At 42.1% G+C, this 27,994-nt stretch overlaps 1 protein-coding gene across 8 annotated transcripts in view; it reads left to right on the top strand.

Annotated features, from left to right (window-relative positions):
• Positions 1 to 27,994, top strand: part of GON4L (gon-4 like) — an 86,155-nt gene that overhangs the window by 49,144 nt on the left and 9,017 nt on the right. For 6 of the 8 annotated variants that reach the window (XM_067037879.1, XM_067037913.1, XM_067037902.1 and 3 more), the window contains 13 exons: positions 5,471 to 5,511; positions 6,107 to 6,210; positions 8,502 to 8,700; positions 9,232 to 9,318; positions 10,454 to 10,625; positions 12,098 to 12,242; positions 13,803 to 13,953; positions 18,969 to 19,085; positions 21,194 to 22,897; positions 23,487 to 23,742; positions 24,362 to 24,546; positions 25,443 to 25,640; positions 26,849 to 26,992. In XM_067037879.1, the coding sequence (XP_066893980.1) occupies positions 5,471 to 5,511; positions 6,107 to 6,210; positions 8,502 to 8,700; positions 9,232 to 9,318; positions 10,454 to 10,625; positions 12,098 to 12,242; positions 13,803 to 13,953; positions 18,969 to 19,085; positions 21,194 to 22,897; positions 23,487 to 23,742; positions 24,362 to 24,546; positions 25,443 to 25,640; positions 26,849 to 26,992 (3,503 nt within the window). The remainder of the gene's footprint in view (positions 1 to 5,470; positions 5,512 to 6,106; positions 6,211 to 8,501; positions 8,701 to 9,231; positions 9,319 to 10,453; positions 10,626 to 12,097; positions 12,243 to 13,802; positions 13,954 to 18,968; positions 19,086 to 21,193; positions 22,898 to 23,486; positions 23,743 to 24,361; positions 24,547 to 25,442; positions 25,641 to 26,848; positions 26,993 to 27,994) is intronic. The other 2 variants (XM_067037888.1, XM_067037894.1) reach the window with 2 other exon arrangements.

Below are 27,994 nucleotides of genomic sequence, written 5' to 3'. Positions count from 1 at the left end.
ATTGTTATATCATCTTCTTGGATTGATCCCTTGATCATTATGTAGTGGCCTTCCTTGTCTCTTATAACATTCTTTATTTTAAAGTCTATTTTATCTGATATGAGTATAGCTACCCAGCTTTCTTTTGATTTCCATTTGCATGGAATATCTTTTTCCATCCGCTCACTTTCTGTCTGTATGTGTCCCTAGGTCTGAAGTGGGTCTCTTGTAGACAGCATATATATGGGTCTTGTTTTTGTATCCATTCAGCAAACCTCTGTCTTTTGGTTGGAGCATTTAATCCATTTATGTTTAAGGTAATTATCCATATGTATGTTCCTATGACCATTTTCTTAATTGTTTTGGGTTTGTTTTTGTAGATCCTTTTCTTCTCTTGTGTTTCTCACTTAGAGAAGTTCCTTAAGCATTTGTTGTAGAACTTGTTTGGTGGTGCTGAATTCTCTTATCTTTTGCTTGTCTGTAAAGCTTTTGATTTCTCCATCGAATCTGAATGAGATCCTTGCAGGGTAGAGTAATCTTGGTTGTAGGTTCTTCCCTTTCATCACTTTAAATATATCATGCCACTCCCTTTTGGCTTGTAGAGTTTCTGCTGAGAAATCAGCTGTTAACCTTATGGAGTTCCCTTGTATGTTATTTTTTGTTTTTCCCTTGCTGCTTTCAATAATTTATTTTGTCTTTAATTTTTGCCAATTTGAATACTATGTGTCTTGGTGTGTTTCTCCTTGGGTTTATCCTGTATGGGACTTGCTGCGCTTCCTGGACTTGGTTGGCTATTTCCTTTCCCATGTTAGGGGAGTTTTCGACTATAAGCTCTTCAAATATTTCCTCTGGTCCTTTCTCTCTCCTCCTGGGACCCCTATAATGCAAATGTTGTTGCGTTTGCTGTTGTCCCAGAGGTCTCTTAAGCTGTCTTCATTTCTTTTCATTCTTTTTTCTTTATTCTCTTCTGCAGCAGTGAATTCCACCATTCTGTCTTCCAGGTCACTTATCCGTTCTTCAGCCTCTGTTATTCTGCTGTTGATTCCTTCTAGTGTATTTTTCATTTCAGTTATTGTATTGTTCATCTCTGTTTGTTCTTTAATTCTTCTAGGTCTTTGTTAAACATTTCTTGCATCTTCTTGATCTTTGCCTCCATTCTTTTTCCAAGGTCCTGGATCATCTTCACTATGATTATTCTGAATTCTTTTTCTGGAAGGTTGCCTATCTCCAATTCATTTAGTTATTTTCCTGGGGTTTTATCTTGTTCCTTCATCTGGTACATATCCCTCTGCCTTTTCATCTTGTCTGTCTTTCTGTGAATGTTGTTTTTGTTCCACAGGCTGCAGGATTGTAGTTCTTCTTGCTTCTACTGTCTGCCCTCTGGTGGATGAGGCTATCTAAGAGGCTTGATGGGAGGGACTGGTGGTGAGGAGAGCTGACTGTCCGCTGTGGTGGGCAGAGCTCAGTAAAACTTTAATCCACTTGACTGTTGATGGGTGGGGCTGGGTTCCCTCCCTGTTGGTTGTTTGGCCTGAAGCAACCCAAGACTGGAGCCTACCTGGTCTCTTTGGTGGGGCTAATGACAGACTCTGGGAGGGCTCATGCCAAAGAGTACTTCTCAGAACTTCTGCTCTCAGTGTCCTTGTCCCCATGGTGCACTACAGCCTCCCTCCTCTGCCGCTCCCTGCCTCTGCAGGAGACCCTCCAACACTAGCAGGTAGGTCTGGTTCAGTCTCCTTTGGGGTTACTGCTCCTTCCCTTGGGTCCCAGTGCACACACTACTTTGTGTGTGCCCTCCAAGAGTGGAGTCTCTGTTTCCCCCAGTCCTGTCGAAGTCCTGCAATCAATTCCCACTAGGCTTCAAAGTCTGATTCTCTAGGAATTCCTCCTCCCATTGCCGGGCCCCCAGGTTGGGAAGCCTGATGTGGGGCTTAGAACCTTCACTCCAGTGGGTGGACTTCTGTGGTATAAGTGTTCTCCAGTCTGTGAGTCACCCACCCAGCAGTTATGGGATTTGATTTTACTGTGATTGTGCCCCTCCTACCGTCTCATTGTGGCTTCTCCTTTGTCTTTGGATGTCGGGTATCTTTTTTGGTGAGTTCCAATGTCTTCCTGTTGATGATTGTCCAGCAGCTAGTTGTGATTCTGGTGTTCTGGCAAGAGGGAGTGAGAGCACATCCTTCTACTCCGCCATCTTGGTTCCTCCTCCTGATTATATCAATCCATACTATTTTATATATCCTTTTTAATATTCATCTCTCTCATAGTTGCTTATTTATATCTGTCTCCTTCCCTAAACTGTGAGCTTCTCATGGCTTTTGTATTGTTTATTGCCTTAGAGCCAGTGTTTTGCACGGGGCTGACAGTATTTGCCAATCAAATAGTGAACTTTTCTGGGATGCCTGAATGATGGGTCTTCCTTTCTAGTCATAGAGTTCTATGGTCATAAGTAAAAACTGGGATAGAATTTTAATTTTGTTTCTACCCCTTGTCATCTTATGTTATCATGCTTAATTATAATCCCCCCCGCCTTTTTTTTTTTTTGCAGTATGCGGGCCTCTCACTGTTGTGGCCTCTCCCGTTGCGGAGCACAGGCTCCAGACACGCAGGCTCAGCGGCCATGGCTCACAGGCCTAGCTGCTCCGCAGCATGTGGGATCTTCCCGGACTGGGGCACGAACTCGTGTCCCCTGCATCGGCAGGCAGACTCCCAACCACTGTGCCACCAGGGAAGCCCTATAATCCCTTTAAGAGGATTTTCTTACATGGATGATAAAAATTTTAAAATAAAAAAGCTTAGAATCACAGAGTTTAGAAAGCCTCCTGTGGTCACATATATTTTCCTCCCACTTAAGTGTTTGTTAACAGCTTCTCTCATGTGGCCTTTCAGTACGTTTGGATACCTCCAGTGACAGGGAGTTCATCAGTTCTGCATATAGTGTGTCCTACTCTTGAACACCTCTTCAATTAACATTTTCCTTATTAATTTTTCTTTTAAATTTTTATTTTTTGGCTGCGTTGGGTCTTCGTAGTGTTGCTGCGCGAGGGCTTTTCTCTGGTTGCGGCGAGCGGGGGCTACTCTTCGTTGCAGTGTACGGGCTTCTCATTGCGGTGGCTTCTCTTGTTGCAGAGCATGGGCTCTAGGCACATGAGCTTCAGTAGTTATGGCACGTGGGCTCAGTAGCTGTGGCACGTGAGCTCTAGAGCGCAGGCTCAGTAGTTGTGGTGCATGGGCTTAGTTGCTCCCTGTCATGTGGGATCTTCCCGGGCCAGGGCTCAAACCCGTGTCCCCTGCATTGGTAGGTGGATTCTTAACCATTGCGGCACCAGGGAAGCCCCCGCATTTTCCTTATTGAACCTGAATCTATCTTTTATTTTTCTCTGTTTGTCCTTTGTTGCCATAAAATGTAATTTACTCCTAAGTGTGCATAGTATGTTTCTTTTTCTACATTTTTTCTTTATTATGTAAACATAACAAGCTTTTTCAGTTCTCTAAATGCCAGGCTTTCCACATTTCAATCCCCAAGTTACCCTCCTCTGGATTCTAGCCTTTAGTTTTAAGAAAATTCTCCCCCATGACATTTTATTATGAAACTTTTCGAACATATAGAAAAGTTGAAAGAATTGTACAGTGGACACCCGTATACCCACTACCTATCTTCTATAGTTAACTTTTCATATATTTGCTTAGTCATGCAGCTATCCATCTATGAATCCATTTTTTTAAAAAGCATTTCATAGTAAGTTGTAGTTATCTAAACATTTCAGCATACATATCATGAATTAGAACTCAGTATTTGTTTACAGTTTTTCTTTTTAGGTAAGTTTATACACGTTGTAGTACAGAAATCTTAAGTGTACCATTCAGTGAGGTTCGATGTGCCTCCTTTCGTATAACTCAAACCCCTAACAAGGTAGAGATTTGTCACCCCCGAAAGTACCCACTTGCCCCTTCCAAGTCAGTCCCCACACCATCCTCTCAGATGCGACCACTGTTCTCTTTTCTTCTATCACAGATTAGATTTGCCTCTTTTAAAACTTCATGTGAATGGAATCATATAGTATGTGTTCTGTTGTATACAGCTTCTTTCACTTAGCATAATGTTGAGATTCACGCACATTGCTTGTATCATTAATTTCTTCCCTTTTATTGCTGAGTAGAATTCCAGTGTATAAATATACCAATTTGTTTATTTTTCATCAATCCCCAGGTGTTGATGGACACCTGTGTTCTTTCTAATTTCTGGCTATCTTTTTTTTTTTTTTTTTTTTTTTTTTGCGGTACGCGGGCCTCTCACTGCTGTGGCCACTCCCATTGCGGAGCACCAGCTCCGGACGCGCAGGCTCAGCGGCCATGGCTCACGGGCCCAGACGCTCCGCGGCATGTGGGATCTTCCCGGACCGGGGCACGAACCCGCATCCCCTGCATCGGCAGGCGGACTCTCAACCACTGTGCCACCAGGGAAGCCCTCTGGCTATCTTGAATAAGGATAGCTCTGAACTTTCTTGTACAAGGTTTTGTGGACAAGTGTTTCACTTCCCTTGGGTCAGCTATTTAGGGGAAGAATCAGTGGTCATAAGGTAGCTGTATACTTAGTTTTCTGAGAAATTGCCAAAACTTTTTCCAAAGTGGCTTTCCACTTTACATTCTTTTTACAGTTCTAGTTGCTCCACATCCTCACTAACGTTTGGATTTTAGCTTTTTAATGCCCTCTTAAGAAGGGCTTTTACAGAAATGATCACAGTCCTCTAGATAGAGTCTGAGACTGCTCTGATTCAGTGATATGCTTGGCCTTCTTGGTTGTGAGCACTGTTTTGGAGCTACTGTGTCGTGTTGAACTTAAGGTCAACCAAAACATTGAGATCTTTTTCAGATTAATTGTTTTTGAGCCATGTTACCTTTCTGTGCACTTAAGAAACTGATCTTTGAAAATCCTAAATGTAAGACTTTAAATTTAATCCCCATTATGTTTCATCCAATTAATTTGAGAAAACCTAGAATTTTGAATCTGTCATCAGTTGTTCTAGCAATCCCTTTCAGCTTTATATCATTTACAGATTTGGTAAGTGTGTTTTCTGGGTGTTTTAGGTTGTTGATGGGATTGCTGAATAGTTCAGGTCCAGAGATAGGGTCCTATGACACGCTGCTGGAGACTTCTCTCTTGACTCCATTCAGTAGGATAGGCCAACAAACTATGAATTTATCTCATTATAAAATCATCTAGCTTACGTTTTTGTGTGTTTTCCCATTAGAATTTAAGCTTCATGAGAGTAAAGTCCTGTCATGTATCTAAGCATCTAGGACCAGGGATTAAGGCATATAGTTGGTGTTCAATAAATGTTTTTAAATGAATGAGTGACTGATGGATAGATATGAGGATTTTGTTGAAAAGCCTTGCTGAAAACAACTTTCATTGAATTTTCTTGGAATTCCCCCTATGGCAAAATGAAACAAACAAATGCCAACAGCATACCGTTTGGCTTTTTTGCAGAAAAAGAAGTGAATGAACTGATGGAAGAGCTGTTTGAAACTGTGAGTAATGATCTTTGAATGAGAATTCAGAATAGTAAAAGTGGATTCTCCAGCAAACTCTCTCCTTCAGTCTCAGGGCCTCTCTCTCCAGAAGGGTCGTGTGAAGCAAGCCCATTCCCCTTTCAGTCCACCCAGGAGAGAATATAGTGACAGGAGAATTTTGCTAAGTAATAAACTTTGATTATCCATATGTAGGTTATTCTTAATAAAGTTTTCCTTGCAAGCTTTTGGATGGACTCTTCACTGTCACATGTTGCATCCTTAAAGATTGAAAACTAATTTTAGATTATTCTGAGCCCAACTAGTTACCTTTCTCATAAATTTATCTCTTTAAAGATATTCTGATCATTTCAAGTTATCCATGCTCTGTTTTTACCATTACAAGTTGGCTGATTGAGAAACTTTTTTCCTGGCATAATAGCTACCCCATGTGCAGGATTGTGCGAGCCCAGAAGTGAGAAAGGTGATGCAAGCTCTTTCTGTGCGCCAGCGTTATTAAAGTCCTGTAAACTAGTCTTTGCTTTCCCTTCTCACTGCTAGAATGACTTTTGCATGCCCATTCCCCAGGAAAGTCCTTCTTTTCCTTTTCCCTCAGTTTCAAGATGAGATGGGATTCTCCAACATGGAAGATGATGGCCCAGAGGAGGAGGAATGTGTGACTGAGCCTCGGCCTAACTTTAACACCCCTCAAGCCCTACGGTAGGCTAACCAAAGACCTTGAGACTTAGAATGGAGGAAAAGTGTATGTCTGAAAAGGTTTTGAGAAATTTTGGTTAACAATTTCCCATCCCTGACTACCTGCTGTTACTGATATTAGGATGCAGAGCCCCTTGGGGGTGTTAGGTGTCAAGTGAATAAGTCTCCTCATTATGGGGCAGTGCAGCTATAGATCAAGCTGTACCTGTTTGGGAAGGGAGAAAAAGCAGTAGCTGGCATCCATAGCAGCTTCTCCAGGTGAGTGGTGCTGGAGAGGTGTGTAGGACTCTATGTGGCCAGCCACAGAAACTACCCCAAATTGTAATATGCCATATGTCCCTTTTGTTCTTCTATTTGTCGTTAACATCTAGTAAATGTTAATGAACCTTTGTTAGTCACCAAGGCATTAATTGAGCAAACCATAAAGTACCTGAAGTAATGCCCTGGAGTCTGAAATGTGTGTACTGCCCTCTTCACTTAAATTAGCACTTCCGTTGTCCCACCCAGAGAGTAGAGGCTTTAAATATTTCCCCCATTTTTGATGAGTTTGCATAGTTTATCCGTACTTTATTGCTATCCATTCTGAGTAGCAGCATATTATCGTTAGGTGACTGGCTGGATGTCAGGGTATGGTTTGTGCCATGCATGGAACAAAGCAAAACTGAAAGACACATAGTCTCTAATTAGTCCTGTGTTTTAACTTAACAGCATTACCTAACTAGAGAGCTTTGGATCCATCTGAAAGCTAGACCTTCAGGGAACTTGCAAATTTAGTGAAAAAGACAAGGTATACTAATCATTGTGTAAAAGTCAGAAATATCATTCATACTCCATTACAATAAATACCATGCTGTAACCACAACAGAAATCTCAGGAGTTCTTTTTTTTTTTCAGCTTCATTGAGGTATAATTGAGAAATAAGGTTGTAAGATACTGAAAGTGTACAATGTGATGATTTGATAAACGTATGCTTTGTAAAAGGATTCCCCCTGTCAAGTTAATTAACACTTCTATCACCTCACATATTTACCTTTTGGTTTTTTTTTTGAGAACAAATTTCAAAATTTGTTAGAGTCTGTATTTGACCCAGTTATTTCACGCCATATTTCATAGAAAAAAATTCTAGTGTAGCAGAATAGAACCTGGGAACTTATCATGGGATTTGATCTGTAAACATATTTCAGTTCCACTAGTCAACTGTGTGTATGAATTTTTAAAATTTGGTCATTATGTAACTACTTAAAAATCCTTGTTCCAATTCAGTTACCTTTCGGTATTCAGTTGATCTGCTTGGGCTGCTGCTGGTTTTCTTTCAGCTAGAAATGCAAACCTAGCTTAATCTTTGATTAAGTAAAATATCACAGGGAAAGTGAGTTACCTGCATTCCCCTTATCAACTTCCCATCCAGGTAATACTTACTAAAATCAGGTACAGGCTTTTTTTTTGCATTATCTACATTTTTCATGCTTCTGTTCTTCTGTTCCTCTGCTAGTAATGCAGATAATCAAGAGATTTCAATTCTCAGTAAAACTGTACAGAGGATAGGCCTGTGTCTTTAGGTTTTCACCCTGTGCCAGCCCATGCTCACAGTAAATACTGTAAAAGGAAACATAACTTTTTTCAACAGCCTCTGGGGATAAAGATGATTATCATTTAACTATTGCTAAATTCTAGAGGATTTCTTGAATTATGATAACGTGCTAGTCATAGCTACTTGAGCAGGTCTTATCCTGATTGCACAGAGTATCAGCTCTTGCTTAATCACTTGAGTGTCTTGTTCTGCCTTTACCTCAGAACTAGCATGCTAGGTATTTGGATTCTTACTTCAGCCCCAGACACAGTCTCTCTCTCTCAGGAGGTAGGGGTAGGAGGGTAGTGTTAGAAAACTTGGAGAAGATTCTGTGTCACCATTAAGAACAAGTCCGAGATTAATTTGGCTGTCAGTGTGATGAAAAATGATGAGTTCCCATTAGCTCCTTGGCTGCTTTGTTATCCAGACGCTTCCCTACGCTTAGATTTTTGTTTAATTTCCCCTTCATTATGATATTACTTAGAAGACTGATGTAGAAGAATGGGTGGGGGGGCGATTCAGAACCATCTTATTTGAATCTATGCTAACAACTTTGGGAGAAGATTTGGGTAGGATAGGAGTTTGCCTATCGGCTAAAGTGAGCTTTGGGGATTAGCAGTAGATATAAGTTGTTCAGACTTGCTTAGCCCACCATTAGAAGGAACTGGATGTGCTATGGACCCAGGGAAATGTTCAAATCCAATCATCTCCCTGTTGAGGATAGGTTTGAGGAACCACTGGCCAACTTGCTAAATGAGCAACATCGCACAGTGAAGGAGCTACTTGAACAGCTGAAGATGAGGAAATCTTCAGCCAAACAGCAGCAGGAGGTAGAGAGGGTTAAGCCCCAGAGTGAGAAAGTTCATCAGACTCTGATTCTAGACCCAGCACAGAGGAGGAGACTCCAGCAGCAGATGCAGCAGGTAAGACTCTTCTTGGTAATGTTAATATTGGATCATCCCATGGCCTGGCTCGAAGCCAAACATTAAATTAGCAGCTTTGGAAAAGTCGGAAATAGGTGTTTTGATAACCACTGAAACCACAGGACCACAGGATCTTCACATCAGTTAGGACCTTGAAAGGCCATCATGTTCGTGTCCTTATGGCTCAGGTAAGAATGCATGTAAGGACCCTGATAGTATTCAGAATGATAGATTTCAAAGAATCTTTAGTAATCCCTTCTGAATTTAACAGCCTTATTGCCAGAGTAGTTTTTTCTTCTTTCTAATCTTAGTCCCTCTGGCTTGAGGTTAAACTTCCTCTGGTTCTGTCATTTTGCTCAAGTGGAACATATTTGAGAAAAAAATTCATACCAAGATACTGTGTTGTTCTCATAGTTTCTCTAGAAAGCCAAACATATATGCTGAAGTCACTAACATCTTGGTAAAGTCTTCTGGGTTCCTGAAATGACAACATCATAACATGTCACTATATTATTTTCTTTCCCTCCCCAGCATGTGCAGCTCTTGACGCAAATTCACCTTCTCGCCACCTCCAACCCCAGTCTCAGTTCAGAGGCCAGTACCACCAGGATATTTCTTGTAAGGTTTCAGATATCGCTGACTCTAAAGAATTGTGTATGCAGTTAGTTTGGAAGTCATTTCTCACAAATATTGACTCATCATAAGCTACATTTATTCTTCTCTCCTGCATGTTTTGGTAGCTGTTCGTATGGCTTCATGTGCTTGCTGATAAAACATAAGTTACTGGTTCCCATGAAAGGACAGAGAGAGTATTCAGTTTTCTTAAGACTATTCCTCTTACCTTTTTATTGGGTTCTCTTACTTTTAGATCCACTCATTTTGGGCTTTTGGTACTTCTCTTCTTTTTATTGAATTCATTATTTATTAGGCTCAATGTCAGTGTTTTATGTATAAAATTAATTTTGCTCATGGCATTATGAAATATTTTGGAGGAAGGGCTTTTAATTTCAAATTTTGGGGATTTCCCTGGAGGTCCAGTGGTTAAGGACTCGGCACTTTCACTGCCGGGGCCCAGGTTCAATTTCTGGTCGGGGAAGTAAGATCCTGCAAGCCGTAGGGCACGGCCAAAAAGAAAAAAATTCAAATTTTAACACATTTTTGACTGGAGATGTATTACAGCCACAGGCGTTAGTTTCTGCAAAAATTCCCCTGTCAGTAATGTGTTAAAATCCTATAAAAATTGCTCCTGAACTTTGGGGTAGGTAATGAGGATATTCTTTGCCTCTTGGGTAAGTCTCTTTGGAGTTTGAGTTGGCTAGTAGTCTGAGCTTCCTTCGATAGTCAGCAGAGTATTATTTCCCTCTTATTATGTTCAGAGGATCATGAGAAATACTTTGTTCTTCAGAGAAACCAATGAAGACATTTAAAATTTTTATTTTATTTTATTAAGTAATGGCTCTCACTCTTGAGAATTTTAATTCTAGCTGGGGAGCTAGACCATACATCCAAAAGGCTGAGGAACACTCAGACTAAGAATAAAGCAAGAACAAATTAGTGTATCACAAATCCCCAGATATCTGAGGACTCAGCAAAAGAGCAGTCTTAATGGCAAAATGTTAATTATGGAAGACTTTATGATGATTTTTACCTGTTTTTATACTATTGTAGGAAGGACAGTTTTTCACTCAGAGGCTAAGGGCTACTGGTATTAACTCTCTGGAACTTAGATCTCCTTTGTGTCCTGTTTTCCCAGAAAGAGCTGGGAACCTTTGCTCAAAGCTCCATCGCCCTTCATCATCAGTTCAACCCCAAGTTTCAGACCTTGTTCCAACCCTGTAACCTGATGGGAGCTGTGCAGCTCATTGAAGACTTCAACACACATGTCAGCGTTGACTGGAGTCCTCGTAAAACTGTCAAGAAGACTGGTAGGGGACAGATGTGTCCGCTTTAAGTTTTTACTTGCAATGAGAGGTGGGAGTCTTATTCCATAGATAATTTCCTAGGGATAATTTCCTAGGGGTGGAGAAGACAGGGTGTTTATAATTTCTTCTCTCTTTTATCCTCCCTTTGTGCTCATTATCTAAGTTCTAGAATTAGGTGATAATACTTGGGCTTAAGTAAGGGATGGAGGCAATGGACAGGGCAGGGTTGTGGAGGGTAGAGATGTGGGACTCATGCTAATAATTGGACTTAAGTAGACATGAGGGTAAGTATTAGGAGTCAGGTCAAGAGAAACTGGTATCTGATAAAGATGGAAGTCAAGTGGTAAAGTCGGGTTGTGTTTAGGTTTTTACTCACTTCTTCATTAAGATCATTTTATTTCCCATTATGATTATAGTGATATCTCCATTTTGAGTGAAACATTGATTTGGGAGTTAGGAACAAATTAGAGATGTTGTACATTTACCATGTTCAATATTTTAAAGAAATTTGCAGGTTTGGTTTCTACCTTGCATTGGTTTAGTATTTTTTGAGAAAATATTTGCTGTTCCCTTAAACTAAATATTTGCTTCTGATTTGTTCCTAGTTTAGCAAATTAGTTGTGTTTTGCTCTGGATTTGGGTTTGTCTTTGGATTTGATTTTAAATCCCTGACTCTTATAGTTAAATTGAATATAGTTGAATTTAAGTGCATTATGTCATAGACGCTGATCTCAAACTATGTTATTAGTTATATGTTGGTAATGAAAACTTAATTTAACACCAGACTACAGTTATAACTTACACATATAGTGTCCTGTGTTTTTCTTCTGGGGATATAAAAATAGCATTTATGGAAGGAGAAATATGGCTGTATAGTGGTGCTTATCTCTGGAAAGGCAGAAGTGCCTGGAATTGAGAGGCTTAGACAGCAAGACAGAAATGAATGAGACTGAATTGTCTCATTCTCTTTATGGTTTTTTTGTTCCCAACCTCAGGAGGAATCTGGGAGAACTTAATGAAAGTTAAGTAAGAATCAAATAAAATAAAATTTGGAATACCAGATTTGTGAGGGAGATTAAAGAAGTTGGAATCTTATCCTGGAAGAAAGAAAGCATTGTTGAAGGTCACTTATCTTTCAAGGATTTAAAGGGGGAAGGAGGTAAAAATTTTTTGAGCATACACTATCTGCCAGGTATTACTAGGTACTTTATAAGTGCTTATGTTACTTAGTGTGTTAAGTATTCCACACAGGAAAGAAAAAGAGAATCAACTTTTAATAACATTGAATGGGACTCCTTTTAGGTATATGTTAGGCTGAGAAAGATTGTGGAAACTTTTGGGAGGGGGGTATGTGGGTGGAAGGGCATCATGTTAGGTAGGGGTGGCTCTATCTAAATGCAAAAATGCATTCAGAAGCTTCTGTGAAGCCCTCTTTTGTTCTAGAATTTCATTTATCACGAATTTTTTTCTTACAGCCTATGAATTTCCCTGTTTGCCAAAGCAAGTGGCTTGGATCCTAGCCACAAGCAAGGTTTTCATGTATCCAGAGCTACTTCCAGTGTGTTCTCTGAAGGCAAAGAATCCCCAGGATAAGATTTTCTTCACCAAGGCAGAGGACAAGTAAGGGTTTACTATGAGGTGAACAAGAGCACAAAATATCCCAAGGAGAAGACCTATATAATAAAGAACGGACACAAAAGACAAAAAGAAAAGCAGTGTAGATGGGCGCAGTTCTGTAGTATGTGCTTGTTCCAGCAGTGCCAAATACTGCTTTTTTTAGGGAATGACATACACATTTTTGAAGCATTTTAAGTTGTTTTTTGTCTTTTATTTATTGTAAAAACTTACCTTGTAATACTGTTAGAGGAAAATTTTCAAAGGAAAACAATTTTTTTATCCATTATCCTAACCATCCCAAGACAATGATTTTTCTTTTCGCATTTCTTTTTTTTTTTTTTTTTTTTTTTTTTGTGATATGCGGGCCTCTCACTGTTGTGGCCTCTCCCGTTGCGAAGCACAGACTCCGGACGCGCAGGCTCAGCGGCCATGGCTCACGGGCCCACCCGTTCCACAGCATGTGGGATCTTCCCGGACCGGGGCACGAACCCGTGTCCCCTGCATCGGCAGGCGGATTCTCAACCACTGCGCCACCAGGGAAGCCCCACATTTCTTATATAATTATTGGCAATATAAGTGTAATTTTGTTTTGCTTTTTTTTTTCTTTTTTCTTTTTTCTTTTTTTTTTTTTTTTTTTTTTTGCGGTACGTGGGCCTCTCACTGTTGTGGCCTCTCCCCATTGCGGAGCACAGGCTCTGGACGCGCAGGCTCAGCGGCCATGGCTTACGGGCCCAGCCGCGGATCTTCGCGGACCGGGGCATGAACCCATGTCCCCTGCATTGGCAGGTGGACTCTCAGCCACTGCACCACCAGGGAAGCCCATGTTTTGCTTTTTTTAACTTAACGTCTTCTTGAAATTGTTTTTTCTATCAGATTCCATGCTATAACATTGTATTTTTGTTTCTGTATATTGTCTTTTAAGGCCATATTAATGGCCCTATGATAGTCCTTTTATTTGCCGCCCCCCCCCCCCCCCCACCTTGTTTAGCTGTTCTGAGTGAGGCTTCACCAAGGATCTTTGTGCATAGAGCTTTTGAAAATCTTTCCAGTTTATCTCTTTGGGTAAATTCTCAAGAGTGAGATTATTAGATAAAGGTTATGAACACTTTTATGGCTCTTGATTTGTATTTCCCCACTGCCATCAGCAAATACGTACATAGGTAACTGTAATTGAATATATTATGTTGGGAGGTAGTGTTGGTGCTGTGAAATATGTCTAACATGGTGCCCAATATTCATTTTATATTAGTTTTGTTAGAGCCATTCTTCTTCCTTCAAATTTCATTTGTATTATTAGTATAAAGTACATCATGATCTGTCATTTATTAGTGATTTATGCCTGGTTTTTCCTCTTCTCACTTGATTGGGAACTCCTCATTGAGTCTTATTCACATAGTACTTCTTAGCACTCAGTAAATATCTGAAATTTTCTATTGAATTGCCATTAACTTGTATGAGAATTAGATGTAGAAAAAGTGGGTTATAGAATGTGGAGTTTATCTGGGAGGCTTTTCAGCAGGATGGACTGTCAGGTGAGATTGAGTGTCACTGCCCCTTTCTCAGTTTGTTAGCTTTAGGACTGAAGCACTTTGAAGGGACCGAGTTTCCTAAGCCTCTAATCAGCAAGTACCTTCTCACTTGCAAGACTGCCCACCAGCTGACAGTGAGAATCAAGAACCTCAACATGAACAGAGCTCCTGACAACATCATTAAAGTAAGTGCTCCCTGCACACTCCACTGGAGACCTTGCCTGAGTGCAGCCATTCCTTTTATTTTGCTTAGTCTCAATGAACAGCCTTTTATTTAAGGCTAGTTCCTCCCACCTGCACACTAGGTTAATCGCCCTCTTTCCTTTCCAGGAACAGTGATCCATTATTTTCCTCTGGAGTATCATCTTCTTCCTCTGTTATAGATATTTCTCCTAACTATAAAATTGTTCAAATTTTAAAATACTTCTCGAATCTGTTTTCCTCTAGCTATTCATTTTCTCTTTTTTTTCCACTCTAACCTTCTTCAAAGGGTAGGCCACAGTCCACTTATATCCTTCTCCTTAACTCTTTATATTTAGATATTTATATCAAAGTTATAAAGTATACTTTAAAGAATCAAATAGTTCTATGAGACTTGTCATGAAAGACAATAATTTTTCTCCCTATTTCCTGCTAAGCAAGGTTTTTGTGGGCGATGGTACATTTACCTCCATATCTAGGTAGCATGCTTATAATTGCTACCACTTGATGATTTTTTTAAAAATATTTCTTTCTTTATTTGGCTGCATTGGGTCTTAGTTGTGGCACGTGGGATCTTCATTTGTGGCATGTGGGATGTTTCATTGCAGCACGTGGGCTTCTCTCTAGTTGTGGCATGTGGGCTTCAGAGTGCACAGGCTCAGTAGTTGTGGCACACAGGCTCAGTAGTTGCAGCGTGCGGGCTCTCTAGTTGTGGCTCACAGGCTCTAGAGTGTGCGGCCTTAGTTGCCCTGTGACATGTGGGATCTTAGTTCCCTGACCAGGGATCGCACCCACATCCCCTGTGTTGGAAGGCAGATTCTTAACCACTGGGCTATCAGGGAAGTCCCCACTTGATTTTTTGGATTTAGGCCTTCTCTGTTAAACTGAAACCATGGAAGATGAAGACTTAGTTCTCTCCATACTCCTATAGTCTCACCACTCACTATAATTATATCACAGTTTTGCTTAGATTGTTTTTATTTTTTAATTTTTTTAAATAAATGTATTTATTTTTGGCTGTGTTGGGTCTTTGTTGCGGTGCATGGGCTTTCTCTAGTTGCAGTGAGCGAGGGCTACTCTTCATTGCGGTGTGTGGCTTCTCATTGTGGAGGCTTCTCTTGTTGCAGAGCAGAGGCTCTAGAGCGCAGACTCAGTAGTTGTGGCGCACAGGCTTAGTTGCTCTGTGGCCTGTGGGATCTTCCCGGACCAGGGCTGGAACCCGTGTCCCCTGCATTGGCAGGCAGATTCTTAACCACTGCGCCACCAGGGAAGCCCACTTAGATTGTTTTTAGAGTTTACGTTATAAGCACGATTAAAAGCTCCTCACAGCTGAGCTATGTAGTGTATCATGATTACTTTGCTTTTCCTGCTGGACATTTTGTTTCTCCTGGTGTTAATAATTGCATTTTTGGAGGATGAGTGGGACTTGGTTTTATTATGTATGTATTACCAGTTCAACACTAAAGTCTACTTCAGTTTTATAAATCTCTTTTTAGTGTTTTCAGATATTTTAGGTGTCCTGCTATCATTTTCATCTTCCTGAAGAAATTCTTCCCAGAGCACTCTGATGGTGTTCCACTCTACCCATGTTGCTCTCTTGGCTTGCTGCATTAATGTCTTCTCCGGCTTTTTCTTCACCATCATCCTGGGGATTCATTTCACCTCTTACTTACGTTGGATCCTTTTATTTCTGAACCCCACATCATTTTTTCCTTGTTTTAGTGTAGCATATCCTAGTAGCATTCTGAGGAAGAGTGCTTGAGAAACAAATTTTTAGGTTTAAACTACTTGTATTCATTGTCTGTCATGACATGACATGACCAATGTAATTAACTAGTTTTGCTATTGTACTATATACCTGGTTTGTATATGTAACTATTGTTACTATGTAACAAGTGTACATGAGACCTGTCTATGAATCTATAATTATTCAAAATCAAAAGTTTGAAATATGTCTCTATTCTCCCACTTCAGTGGGTCTAACATTCTAGGTTGAAAATCACTTTTATCAGAACATTTTAAGGGCTCCATTTTCTTCTAGTTTCTAGTGCTGGCTCTTTAGAAATTTGATGCCCTTTTGACTCTTAAACCTTTATGTAACACCTGTTTTTCCTCTCCCTCTGGAAGTATGTAGGATTTTTCATTTTTCTCCAGTGTTTTGAAATTTCATGATAATATGCCTCAGTATGTGTCTAGTTTCATTAATTATGCAAGGTACTTGATAAACTTTACTTTGGAAACTCATAGGTTCCAGTATTGGGAAATGTACTTGAGTTACATATTGATGGTTTCCTTCCCTTCTTTTGGTCTGTTCTCTCCTATGGTGCTCAGTGGTCAGATGTTAGACCTCTCAGGCTCATCTTCTCATCTTGTCTTTCTTCTTTTTTCCCATCACTCTGTCTTTTTGTTGTACTTTCTGAGATATTACTTCAGCTTTTCCTTTTAACCGTTCTGCTGAGTTGAGTTCTTTATTTTTTTCTATCATATTTAAGATGTCTAATAGCTATTTTTATTGTTGTTCATTGAATATTCTTTAATAGCAAATGGCAGAGGAAATGTGGGAAAGCAGGAGAGGAAGGAGGCTGGAGTTTTCTCTTCTATACTTGATCAGCATAGTACTCCTGCCCTCACATATGCCTGACAGCCTCAGTTCAGAGAGCATCCTTTCCACAGCCCTGGCTTCTTTCTGCCAGGGTTGGGGGAGAAGCTGTCACTGGGCTACATCAAACAAGAGAGGGGATTCGGGGTCTAACCGCCTCTTCAGCAGATTTAAAACCTGTCCTCATCTCGACCTGTTTTTAATTCCTCCACTTCTGGAGGTACCTGGTGTCTTATCCTTTTGCCAGTCTTTGATATAAATTTAGTTGACCCATAACTTTTCTCCACGTGGAATTTGGTTTTCTTCATTCTCCTATGTGACTTACCACTCCTCCATCTGCTTTTTAGCTTTGAAAAAAAATTTTTTTTAATAAATTTATTTATTTTTGGCTGCACTGAGTCTTCCTTGCTGCATGCGGGTTTTCTCTAGTTGCAGTGAGTGGGGCCTACTCTTCATTGCAGTGCACAGGCTTCTCATTGCGGTGGCTTCTCTTGCTGTGGAGCATGGGCTCTAGGCACGTGGGCTTCAGTAGTTGTGGCACGCAGGCTCAGTAGTTGTGGCTGACAGACTCTAGAGCGCAGGCTAAGTAGTTGTGGCGCATGGGCTTAGTTGCTCTGCAGCATATGGGATCTTCCTGGACCAGGGCTCAAACCCGTGTCCCCTGCATTGGCAGGCGGATTCTCAACCACTGCGCCACCAAGGAAGTCCCCCCGCCCTTTAACTCTTTAACCTGTGAGAATGTGGATATTATCTCCACAAAGATCACGAATTATTTCCCGATTAGCTATCCAGTGGATACTTTTCTGCTCTTATCCTATTTAACTTTGTAGTTACATTGATACTTTGATAATGGTTCACACATTCCTTCTTCAGACTCCTATACTCTTATCTCCTGTGATACCCGACTTTTACCTCAGGCTGCTGTTTCGTGAACTCTTCTTCCCCTGCTCTACCCTTAAATGTCAGTGTTCCACGGTAAATTTGCAGTGTGTGGTCTCATCCAGATTGATGATTTTTGGTGTGCCTGTCTCTTCATGATTTTCAAATCTGTGTCTTTGGTCCGGGTTTCTCTTCTGAGCTCCGCCTCAATGAAGTCACCTGTTTAAAGGAATTCTTAGCTAAGTTGCCTCACTGATGCCTCAGACTGAACTGTGTCTCCCTCTGCACCCTCCAGTTGTTGCCACTGGCACCACCACCACCAGCTAACTCCCTTCTGTCCAACTTACCCCTTCTTGGATATGTTCTTTGTGTATGACATTACTGTCTAGCCATTTTCTCAATCCGTAAACCTAGGAGTTATACTCGACTCCTGCTTGATCACTACCATCTGTCTGTCTGTCACCAAGTCCTCAGTTTTCTTACACCATTTCCTACTCTGTTGCCCACTGCCTTGGTTCAGGCACCTGAATTAAGTTATACCTGCATTAATGCAGTAGTTTTATAACTGGTGTCTCAAATTCTGGCTCCATTTATTCCATTCTTCAGATTACTGCCATAGCTACCTCTATCTAATCCTTCAGTGTAGAGTTGAGACTGCTTGGCATAGCACAGAAGGCCTCTCTTGCCTACCTCTGACTTGTCTTCTGAAGTTTGCATTCCTTTAGTTGTAGCCAGACCGGTCTCTTTGTGGTTCCTTAAACACATTCATGATTTTGAAAATGAATTATATCATGCCCTCCCCTGCTTCATTTAACAAACTGTTTCTTTAAGATTTTTCTGTAGTTCCACCTGCTCCAGAAAGATCTTTCATTTTCAAGTTTGAGTTGTGTGTCATTTTTTGTGCACATCTTTATACTTTCTTACACAGCATGTCATTATTGGTTTCTACTTGACTATCTCTCCCACTGGTCTGTAAGCTCCTTGAGAGCAGGGATTGCTTCCTTATTTGTATGCTCAGCTTGTAGCACAGTGCCTGGTGCTTATTGTCAGTGTAAGTTCAATTCCCCTCTTCATTCACTCTTAAAACTGAACTGTCTCAGTCTTGCTGTTCTTCTTTTCTTCCCTTCTAATGTCCTTTGTACCATTATTTGCTTAAAAGGAAGCTTCCGTGGGCCAGGATAAGGATTAATAAGGCACTCTCACTGCGGCTGCTGAACAGCAGCAAATTTTAGATAAGATGACTCTGACCATATGCTTCCTTTTCTCTGTGACCTAAACTTTTCCCTTCCTGGTGACCAGAAGGGAGTATATCAGAAGATATTGAGTAATGATAAAATATTTGTTAATTAGAGATTAGCTTAATTTGAAATGCAGAAGCAGTCAACATATGCTGTTCATGGATACATGTAATATGGATCTGTGTGTGTCTGTCTCAGACTGCTGCCCACCACACTCCCTACCCTGACAAAGGGCAGTGTTTCTGGAAGGAATGTGACTCATGCTTAATTTCTTCACGCTCAGTTTTATAAGAAGACCAGACAGCTGCCCATCTTATTGAAGTGCTGTGAAGAGATCCAGCCACATCAGTGGAAGCCACCTGTAGAGAGGGAAGAATACCGGCTTCCATTCTGGTTAAAGGTATAGCCCTCCTCCTCAAAGTATGTTAGAAGTAGAAGGTCACTAGAAACCCGGCAGAAATGTCAAAGGCTACTTTACACCTCTGATGCTTTAGTTGTAGAACTAGGACTTAAGAAATCTTCTTCAGTTACCCTTCCTCTCCCACTTCTCCACCTGATTCTATAACCTTTTAAAAATAGTGGTTAAAATGCTAGTTTCTTTTTTTTTTTTTTTGGCAGTACGCGGGCCTCTCACTGTTGTGGTCTCTCCCGTTGCGGAGCACAGGCTCCGGACGCGCAGGCCCAGCGGCCATGGCTCACAGGCCCAGCCGCTCCGCGGCATGTGGGATCCTCCCGGACCGGGGCACAAACCCGTATCCCCTGCATTGGCAGGCAGACTCTCAACCACTGCGCCACCAGGGAAGCCCAAAATGCTAGTTTCTTAAAGGAAATTCAGAGGAGAGTTTCTAGAGTATATAATGGGAATGTAGTCTTTTTAGAAATATCTGATATCATGCAGAAAAATCCTTCTTAAAAAGATGTCTCGAGACTGTCCTGGAAAGGTACCTAACATCTAGAAAGCCCAAGTATTATTCTTTTTTAATATGTTTATTGGAGTGTAATTGCTTTACAATGGTGTGTTAGTTTCTGCTGTACAACAAAGTGAATCAGCTGTATGTACACCTATATCCCCATATCCCTTCCCTCTTGAGCCTCCCTCCCACCCTCCCTCTCCCACCCCTCTAGGTCATCACAAAGCATCGAGCTGATCTCCCTGTGCTATGTGGCTGCTTCCCACTAGCTATCTGTTTTACATTTGGTAGTGTATATATGTCAGTGCTACTCTCTCACTTTGTCCCAGCTTCCCCTTCCTGCCCTGTGTCCTCAAGTCTGTTCTCTACCTCTGCGTCTTTATTTCTGCCCTGCCACTAGGTTCATCATTACTGTTTTTTAGATTCCATATATGTGCATTAGCATATGGTATTTGTTTTTCTCTTTCTGACCTACTTCACTCTGTATGACAGACTCTAGGTCCATCCACCTCATTACAAATAACTCAGTTTCGTTCCTTTTTATGGCTGAGTAATAATCCAGTATATATATGTGCCGCATCTTCTTTATCCATTCATCTGTTGATGGACATTTAGGTTGCTTCCATGTCCTGGCTACTGTAAATAGTGCTGCAGTGAACATTGTGGTACATGTATCTTTTTGAATTATGGTTTTCTCAGGGTATATGCCCATTAGTGGGATTGCTGGATCATATCGTAGTTCTCTTTTTAGTTTTTTAAGGAACCTCCATACCGTTCTCTATAGTGGCTGTATCAGTTTACATTCCCACCAGCAGTGCAGGAGGGTTCCCTTTTCTCTACACCCTTTCCAGCATTTATTGTTTGTAGATTTTTTGATGCTGGCCATTCTGACCAGTGTGAGGTGATACCTCATTGTAGTTTTGATTTGCACTTCTCTAATAATTAGTGATGTTGAGCATCCTTTCATGTGTATGTTGGCCATCTGTATGTCTTCTTTGGAGAAATGTCTGTTTAGGTTTTCTGCCCATTTTTGGATTGGGTTGTTTGTTTTTTTGATGTTGAGCTGCATGAGCTGCTTGTATATTTTGGAGATTAATCCTTTGTCAGTTGCTTCGTTTGCCAATATTTTCTCCCATTCTGAGGGTAGTCTTTTTGTCTTGTTTATGGTTTCCTTTGCTGTGCAAAATCTTTGAAGTTTCATTAGGTCCCATTTGTTTATTTTTGTTTTTATTTCCATTTCTCTAGGAGGTGGGTCAGAAAGGATCTTGTTGTGATTTATGTCATAGAGTGTTCTGCCTATGTTTTCCTCTAAGAGTTTTATAGTGTCTGGCCTTACATTCAGGTCTTTGATCCATCTTGAGTTTATTTTTGTGTATGGTGTTAGGGAGTGTTCTAATTTCATTCTTTTACATGTAGCTGTCCAGTTTTCCCAGCACCACATATTGAAGAGGCTGTCTTTTCTCCATTGTATATTCTTGCCTCCTTTATCAAAGATAAGGTGACCACATGTGCATGGGTTTATGTCTGGGCTAGAAAGCCCAATTATATTTACCGAATTCTGGCATGTGCTAGATCTGAGTGTTCTTGTTCCCAATAGGCCAGTCTGCCGTCCATCCAGGAGGAACTGCAGCGCATAGCTGATGATGCCAGAGAGGTAGGAAATGTGACCGGAACCACTGAGATCAACTCAGACCCAGGCCTAGGAAAAGGCAGCTCGGAACTGGGGAGTGAAACTCGGTACCCATTGCTACTACCTAAGGGTGTAGTCCTGAAGCTGAAGCCAGTTGCCAACCGTTTTTCTAGGAAGGCCTGGAGACAGAAGCGGTCATCAGTCCTGAAGCCCCTCCTCATCAGACCCAGCCCCTCTCTCCAGCCTAGCTCCAGCTCTGGGAAAACACCAGCTAGGTCAACTCAGTCAGAAGCCCCTCCGAGCAAAATGGTGGTACGGATTCCTCACGTGATCCAGCCGACCACTGTCTTACAGACAGTGCCAGGTGGCCCTCCACTGACGGTCCCTGGGGGTGATAGTTTTGAGTCTCCAACAGCGCTGCCTACTACGCCCCCTGAGGCCAGGACCAGCTTCCCTCAGCCTGAGCCCCAGACCCTGCTCTCCTCTGCCCCTGTGCCCAAGGTAATGCTGCCCTCACTTGCTCCTTCTAAGTTTCGAAAGCCGTGTGTGAAACGGAGAGCCTCAAAGAGAAAGGGGGCCAAGGCCTCTCTCTGTCTGAAGCCTGCCCCCCTCATCCACCCTGCGCCTGTTATCTTCACTGTTCCTGCCACCACTGTGAAGGTTGTGAGCCTTGGCAGTGGCTGCAACATGATCCAGCCTGTCAGTGCAACTGTGGCGCAGAGTCCTCAGACCATTCCCATCACTACGCTCTTGGTTAACCCTACTTCCTTCCCCTGTCCGTTGAACCAGCCCCTTGTGGCCTCCTCCATCCCACCCTTAATTGTTTCTGGCAATTCTGTGAATCTTTCTGTACCATCTACCCATGAAGATAAAGCCCAAGTGAGTGTGGACATAGGTTGTCCTTTGGCTGAGGGGAAAAATGCCTTTCAAGGCATAGAGCCCAAATTAGAACCTCAGGAACTATCTCCTCTCTGTGCTGCTGTCTTCCCCAAAGAGGAGCACAGCCCAGGACCTCCACCAGCAGATAGAGTGTGCCAGGAACAGTTGTCAGAGAGCAATGCCTATGGCTGGACTCTTGTGAAAACAGAGGAGGGGGGGCAGGCTGCAGAACCACTGCCTCAGGGCTTCCACGAATCTCTAAACACTTCCCCTGAGGATTTAGAGCAAATCATTAAGATGGAACCTAAAGACCCCGGAGAGGACATCTCTGGTGGATCCCCAGAGCAGGACAGCTGTGATGAAATCAAAGAAGAACACTCTGTGGAATTGGACGCTGGCTTCACAAGTGAGGAGTCAAGCGGGCCTAGAGAGGTGAAGAAACAGACAGTCCTACAACAGGAGGAGGAGAGGAGTCAACCAGCTAAAACCCCTTCAGCTTCTCAAGAGCCTGCTGATGAAGGAAACTCAGGAGATGTGAGCAAGGGGTCCCCAAGGAATGCTTCAACCTCCACTGACCCTGAAATGGTGCTTAGCAGCCCCTCAGGGAAGCCCGAAGACTTATGCAGTGTTGATGGTCAGTCAGTGGGGACCCCAGCTGGGCCAGAAACTGGAGGAGAGAAGGATGGGCCAGAGGAAGAGGAAGAAGAGGACTTTGACGACCTTACCCAAGATGAGGAAGATGAGATGTCATCAGCTTCTGAGGAATCTGTGCTCTCTGTCCCGGAACTCCAGGTGAGAGTTGGGGAATGCTCCAATATTTTGTGGACTCAGTGATAAGTTTAATTTATTGATAGGCCACCTGCTTGCTTTTTGCACTATAGGTAGTCCTAAAATCATTTTTGACTTTTTAAGGTATCATGGGACATAATTTGGGGCTTGAGGTGAGAGGAGAGGGAAAGAGTGAAATGTTACTTATTACATTTGACTTAAACTCATTTAAACATTAAATTGAATCACTTGAGCACAATTTAAATGACCCCCCCAAAAAAGATCATAAGTATGGACCCTGGCAAAAGAAAATTATCTTCAGGCTCGACCTTTCAAAACACAACTGCTTGGGAATTCCCTGGTGGTCCAGGGGTTAGGACTTGGCACTTTCACTGCTGGGGCCTGGGTTCAATACCTGGTCCGGGAACTAAGATCCCGTAGGCAGCGCAGCGTGGCCAGAAAAAAAAAAGCAAGACCCCCCCCCCCACCAAAATATCTGCTTCCCACCCCCCCATCAGTTAATTAACCTCAGTTTTCTCCTGAAAAAGTCTGTACAGTCAGCACTTGATGAGCCACTATAGCGCTCTTGAACCCTCTTTGGGGTGTTTTGCAGGAAACAATGGAGAAACTGACTTGGCTTGCATCTGAAAGGCGCATGAGTCAGGAGGGTGAGTCTGAGGAAGAGAACTCCCAGGAAGAGAACTCTGAACCTGAGGAAGAAGAGGAGGAAGAAGCAGAAGGAATGGAAAGCCTGCAGAAAGAGGATGAAATGACAGACGAAGCCATTGGAGACCCCGCTGAGAAGCCTCCTACCACCTTCGCCTCCCCCAAGACTGCTCCAGAAGTGGAGACCAGCAAGTCCCCACCAGGTGAGTTGGACAGGCCTGAATGGGGGCGGGTCTCAGGTGGCCTCATTGTCTCAGGGACATGTGCAGAATGGCTTAGCTTATAAAACAGGTGCTAGTTTCCAGAGGAAATCCTCTGGATCCCCCCTGCCAGTCACCCTTCCCCCAGACAGATGTTTAACCTGGTGCCATTGCAGAGAAGAGACTCTCAGAAAATTTAAATTTGACTTTCATCAGCTGCTAGATTTGTACTCAGTTCATGCAAGTTTTTATACTGGTTCTTAATTCATCTGTCATGCATGAGGCCACGTAAGAGTTACGTTTATTTCAGAAAGCACTGCTTATTCCTCACCAAGACATAGTCTTTTGAGAGCCCAACATCAGACCATACTCACTCTTTTTTAGACTTCCATTTTCAATATGCAGTAGCCACGTATCTCATTATCATGCTAGTTAATGCAGTTATGCTGCCGACTGCATAGGCCTGACTTGACGGGGAGAGACGTGCCTCTCATAACATTTTTCCAACAGCTTTTCTCCCAAGTTACTACATAATATCGAATAGGATTTGGGTGGGGCGGTGGGATGGGGAGAGTAGAGGTTGCAGGGACAGGCAGACAGTTGTTTTCACATGTACTCTAAGGAGAGAACATCAAAGCTGCTGGAAAGGGCCGGAGCAATCATCGAGTTCGCAACAAGCGGGGCAGTCGGGCCCGGGCCAGCAAGGACATCTCCAAGCTGCTGTTGCTGTATGATGAGGACATCCTCGAGCGAGACCCGCTCAGGGAGCAGAAGGATCTGGCCTTTGCTCAGGCTTATTTGACCAGGGTAGGCAAACGCTGCTTCCTGTTCCTGCCAGTTGCTCTCAGTGAGACTGCTTCTATTTCAGGGGAGGTGTTTCTAAAATGAAGTATGCTTTTCAGGCTGCACAACAGCCTTCTATGCCTCTGCCTTTGTTTTCCTGGAGTTACCAAAAGAACTGTGTGAGAGAACTACAAGGACACCGACTTCAGTCCTAAGCAGATTTATTACTACTGCCTTAGCATATTACTCCTCTATTGCCCAGAAATGGGGAAAAGGTGATTTATACCATCATCAGTGAGAGGATAGGCTAATAAGGACCTTTACTGAGCCCTTGTCTTGAAAAGAAAGACATTTGGTACCCTGGCCAGAAAGTGGGCCTCAGTGATCTTTAGAGTCATGAACCAACCTGTTGGTGGCAGTGGTCCCTATCTCATTCTTTTGGTAACCACCTGGTTCCTTTATACCCCCAGCAAAGTGGAGTACTAGCAGTGATAGTCATGGTTTTTCTTGTCTCCTAATATTTTACTAGCATTCCTAATTTATGTGTTATTTACCCTCAGATGGTATCGTGCTGAAATATACATACCAGGTACTCCTTATATATCTCAGTATCGAGCTGAAACCAGGAAGGAGAGGTTAGGGGTGTGAGCTAGAGAAAAGCTTACCTGGTATTGTGGGTAGGGCTCTGGTCCCTGGAAAATCAAGGTTTTTCCATCCCCCACTGCCAGAAAAAGAGCTGTGCCTAGCTCATGGCCCTGTGTCTTCCATTAACAGTCAGATCTTAGGACCTGTCAGAGGAGTAGCCTCTGAAGGATAATTCTAGAGCTCTCTAACAGTAACTCCTCCTCCTCCCTCTGTCCCATTGTTTCTTGTTGGGGCCCAAAGGAAGGGTATTGATGATTGAAAGTCCTCCTGTATAGGTCCGAGAAGCCCTGCAGCATATCCCTGGCAAATATGAGGACTTCCTTCAGGTCATCTATGAATTTGAATCAAATACTCAGAGGCAGACAGCTGTGGATCTCTACAAGAGCCTGCAAATCCTGCTCCAAGACTGGCCTCAGCTTTTGAAGGACTTTGCTGCTTTCCTATTGCCTGAGCAAGCCCTGGCCTGTGGATTAGTAAGTAGAGGGGCAAAGACAGCACACGAGGATTCTTCGGTTAGAGCACGACTGGGATTGAATAGTGTTGATCAGCACTGTTCCAGTCTCCTGACTGCTTCCAGTCAGATAGCCTTCCCCTAGCCCAAGGTCATAAGAGCCTCCTCCTTTGCAAGGGATGATCTTCCCAACTTCTGTTCTCTCATTTTCTTTACATGTAAAATGAGGGGGGTTTTCCTTTGTTTCCAGTGGAGACCTTAGGTAATTCATATGCCTTTTGCTTCTCATTGTTGTGAAACAGGCATTCATTCAACAAATATTTATTGAGTACCTACTATTTGTCAGGCAAAGTTCTAGGTACTAGGGATTTAGTAATTATAAAAGACTAAAATCCTTGCCCTCATGCAGCTTATGTTCTCATGGGGAAAGTTAGGTGATAAACAGTAAGACATATATATATATATTGTAAATAAATAAATAAAATAAAAATGATAGTGTATATATAAACAGTAAAATATATATAATGCTTTATAGTGAGAATGTTGCAGTTTTATACACGGTGGTCTGGGAAGGCCTGTATGGTAAGGTGACATTTGAAATGTTGGAGAATAAGTATCTGAACATGAGCAATATCCCACTAGTTCTGGGTGTCTGTCAAGATGGATAAACACAGGAATAAAGGATATAATGAGATTATTTTGAGAGTCTTAAAGCAGTTAAATGGTAATGGTATGATTATACATCATCTTCCCTTCCTGTATTATTACGCAGATCAAATGAGTATATATGTGAAAATTCTTTCTAAACCGTGAAATGTGTCTGATCTCACAATCCATGAAACAGTAAGCAACTTGAGATGTATAACTCTTGAATCTTTCATTTACATCTTAGTTTTCTTGGGTTGGTAGACCCCAGTGACCCAAGGTGGATAGATGCTAGAGTCTTTAAAAAAAAAAAAGATCTCACAGGGAATTCCCTGGTGGTCCAGTGGTTAGGATTCGGCGCTTTCACTGCCAGGGCCCGGGTTCAATCCCTCATTGGGGGACTAAGGTCCCACAAGTTGCGCAGTATGGCCAAAAAGAAAAAAAAATGATCTCACAGTTGTAAACCAGAGCCTTGTTATTCCCTGTGCCCCTAGCATATTTTTCTTGCTTCTTATGCTTAGAACCCTCAAGTCCTGCTCACACTGTATCGATGACTCCTCTTTTGCCCTCTTTCCACTCTTGTAGTTTGAAGAGCAGCAGGCTTTCGAGAAGAGTCGCAAGTTTCTTCGGCAGCTGGAAATTTGCTTTGCAGAGAACCCCTCACACCACCAAAAGATTATCAAGGTCCTCCAGAGCTGTACAGACTGCTTGCCCCAGGAGATCACTGAGGTATTATTTCCTGTCCTGCTTCCTTTCCATCGTCAACCTGGGCTTTAAGCCCTTCATTCTCCCTTCCCTAACCTATTCCATATCCTCTCGCTTCTGAGCAGTGGACTTCGTGGAGGGGATGAAGAAGGCAAGGAATTTTTAGGCTTACCTAAAGCATAAAGCACTGGGGTGGGGTGGTTGCCACCTGAAACCAAAGCCTGACTGCTCCTCACAGGCTTAGGGGTGCCGTAAGTGCCCTGGAAGGGAAGTTCGAAGAAGGAAGTGATGGTCTGGGGTGGCGGGTATGAGGAGGATTGGGTTGCTTCCTTGCTTTGCCTTGAGTTAGTGCCTGAGCTGGAGATCAGTAAGGCAGGGATAGAGAGTTGTGTCACTGGGAATCAAACCTGTTAATAATACAGGCATACCTAGCCAAGACATGGAAGCAACCTAAATGTCCATGGACAGAGGAATGGATAAAGAAGATGTGGTGTGTATATATATATATATATATATATATATATATATATATATATATATATATATGCAATGGAATATTACTCAGCCATAAGAAAGAATGAAATAATGCCATTTCCAGCAACATGGATGGACCTAGAGATTATCATAGTAAGTGAAGTAAGCCAGACAGATGAAGACAAATATCATGTGATGCTGCTTATATGTGGAATCTTAAAATAAAAGGTACAAATGAACTTATTTACAAAACAGAAATAGATCCACAGACATAGAAAACAAACTTATGGTTACTAAAGGGGAAAAGGGGGCGGGGGAGGGATAAATTAGGAGTTTGGGATTAACATATACACACTGTGTAAAATAGATAACCAACAAGGACTTACTGTATAGCCCAGAGAACTATACTCAATATTTTGTAATAACTTCTAAGAGAAAAGAATCTGAAAAAGAATGTGTGTGTGTGTAAACTGAATCACTGTGCTGTACACCTGAAACTAACACAACATTGTAAATCATCTATACTTCAATAAAAAAAATATACAGGCATAC

Source organism: Kogia breviceps, chromosome 1, assembly GCF_026419965.1.
Source record: "Kogia breviceps isolate mKogBre1 chromosome 1, mKogBre1 haplotype 1, whole genome shotgun sequence".
In the NCBI taxonomy this organism is placed as follows: Eukaryota; Metazoa; Chordata; class Mammalia; order Artiodactyla; family Physeteridae; genus Kogia; species Kogia breviceps.
Note: the sequence above shows the minus strand (reverse complement) of the source record. Positions and strands in the feature narration are given on the sequence as shown.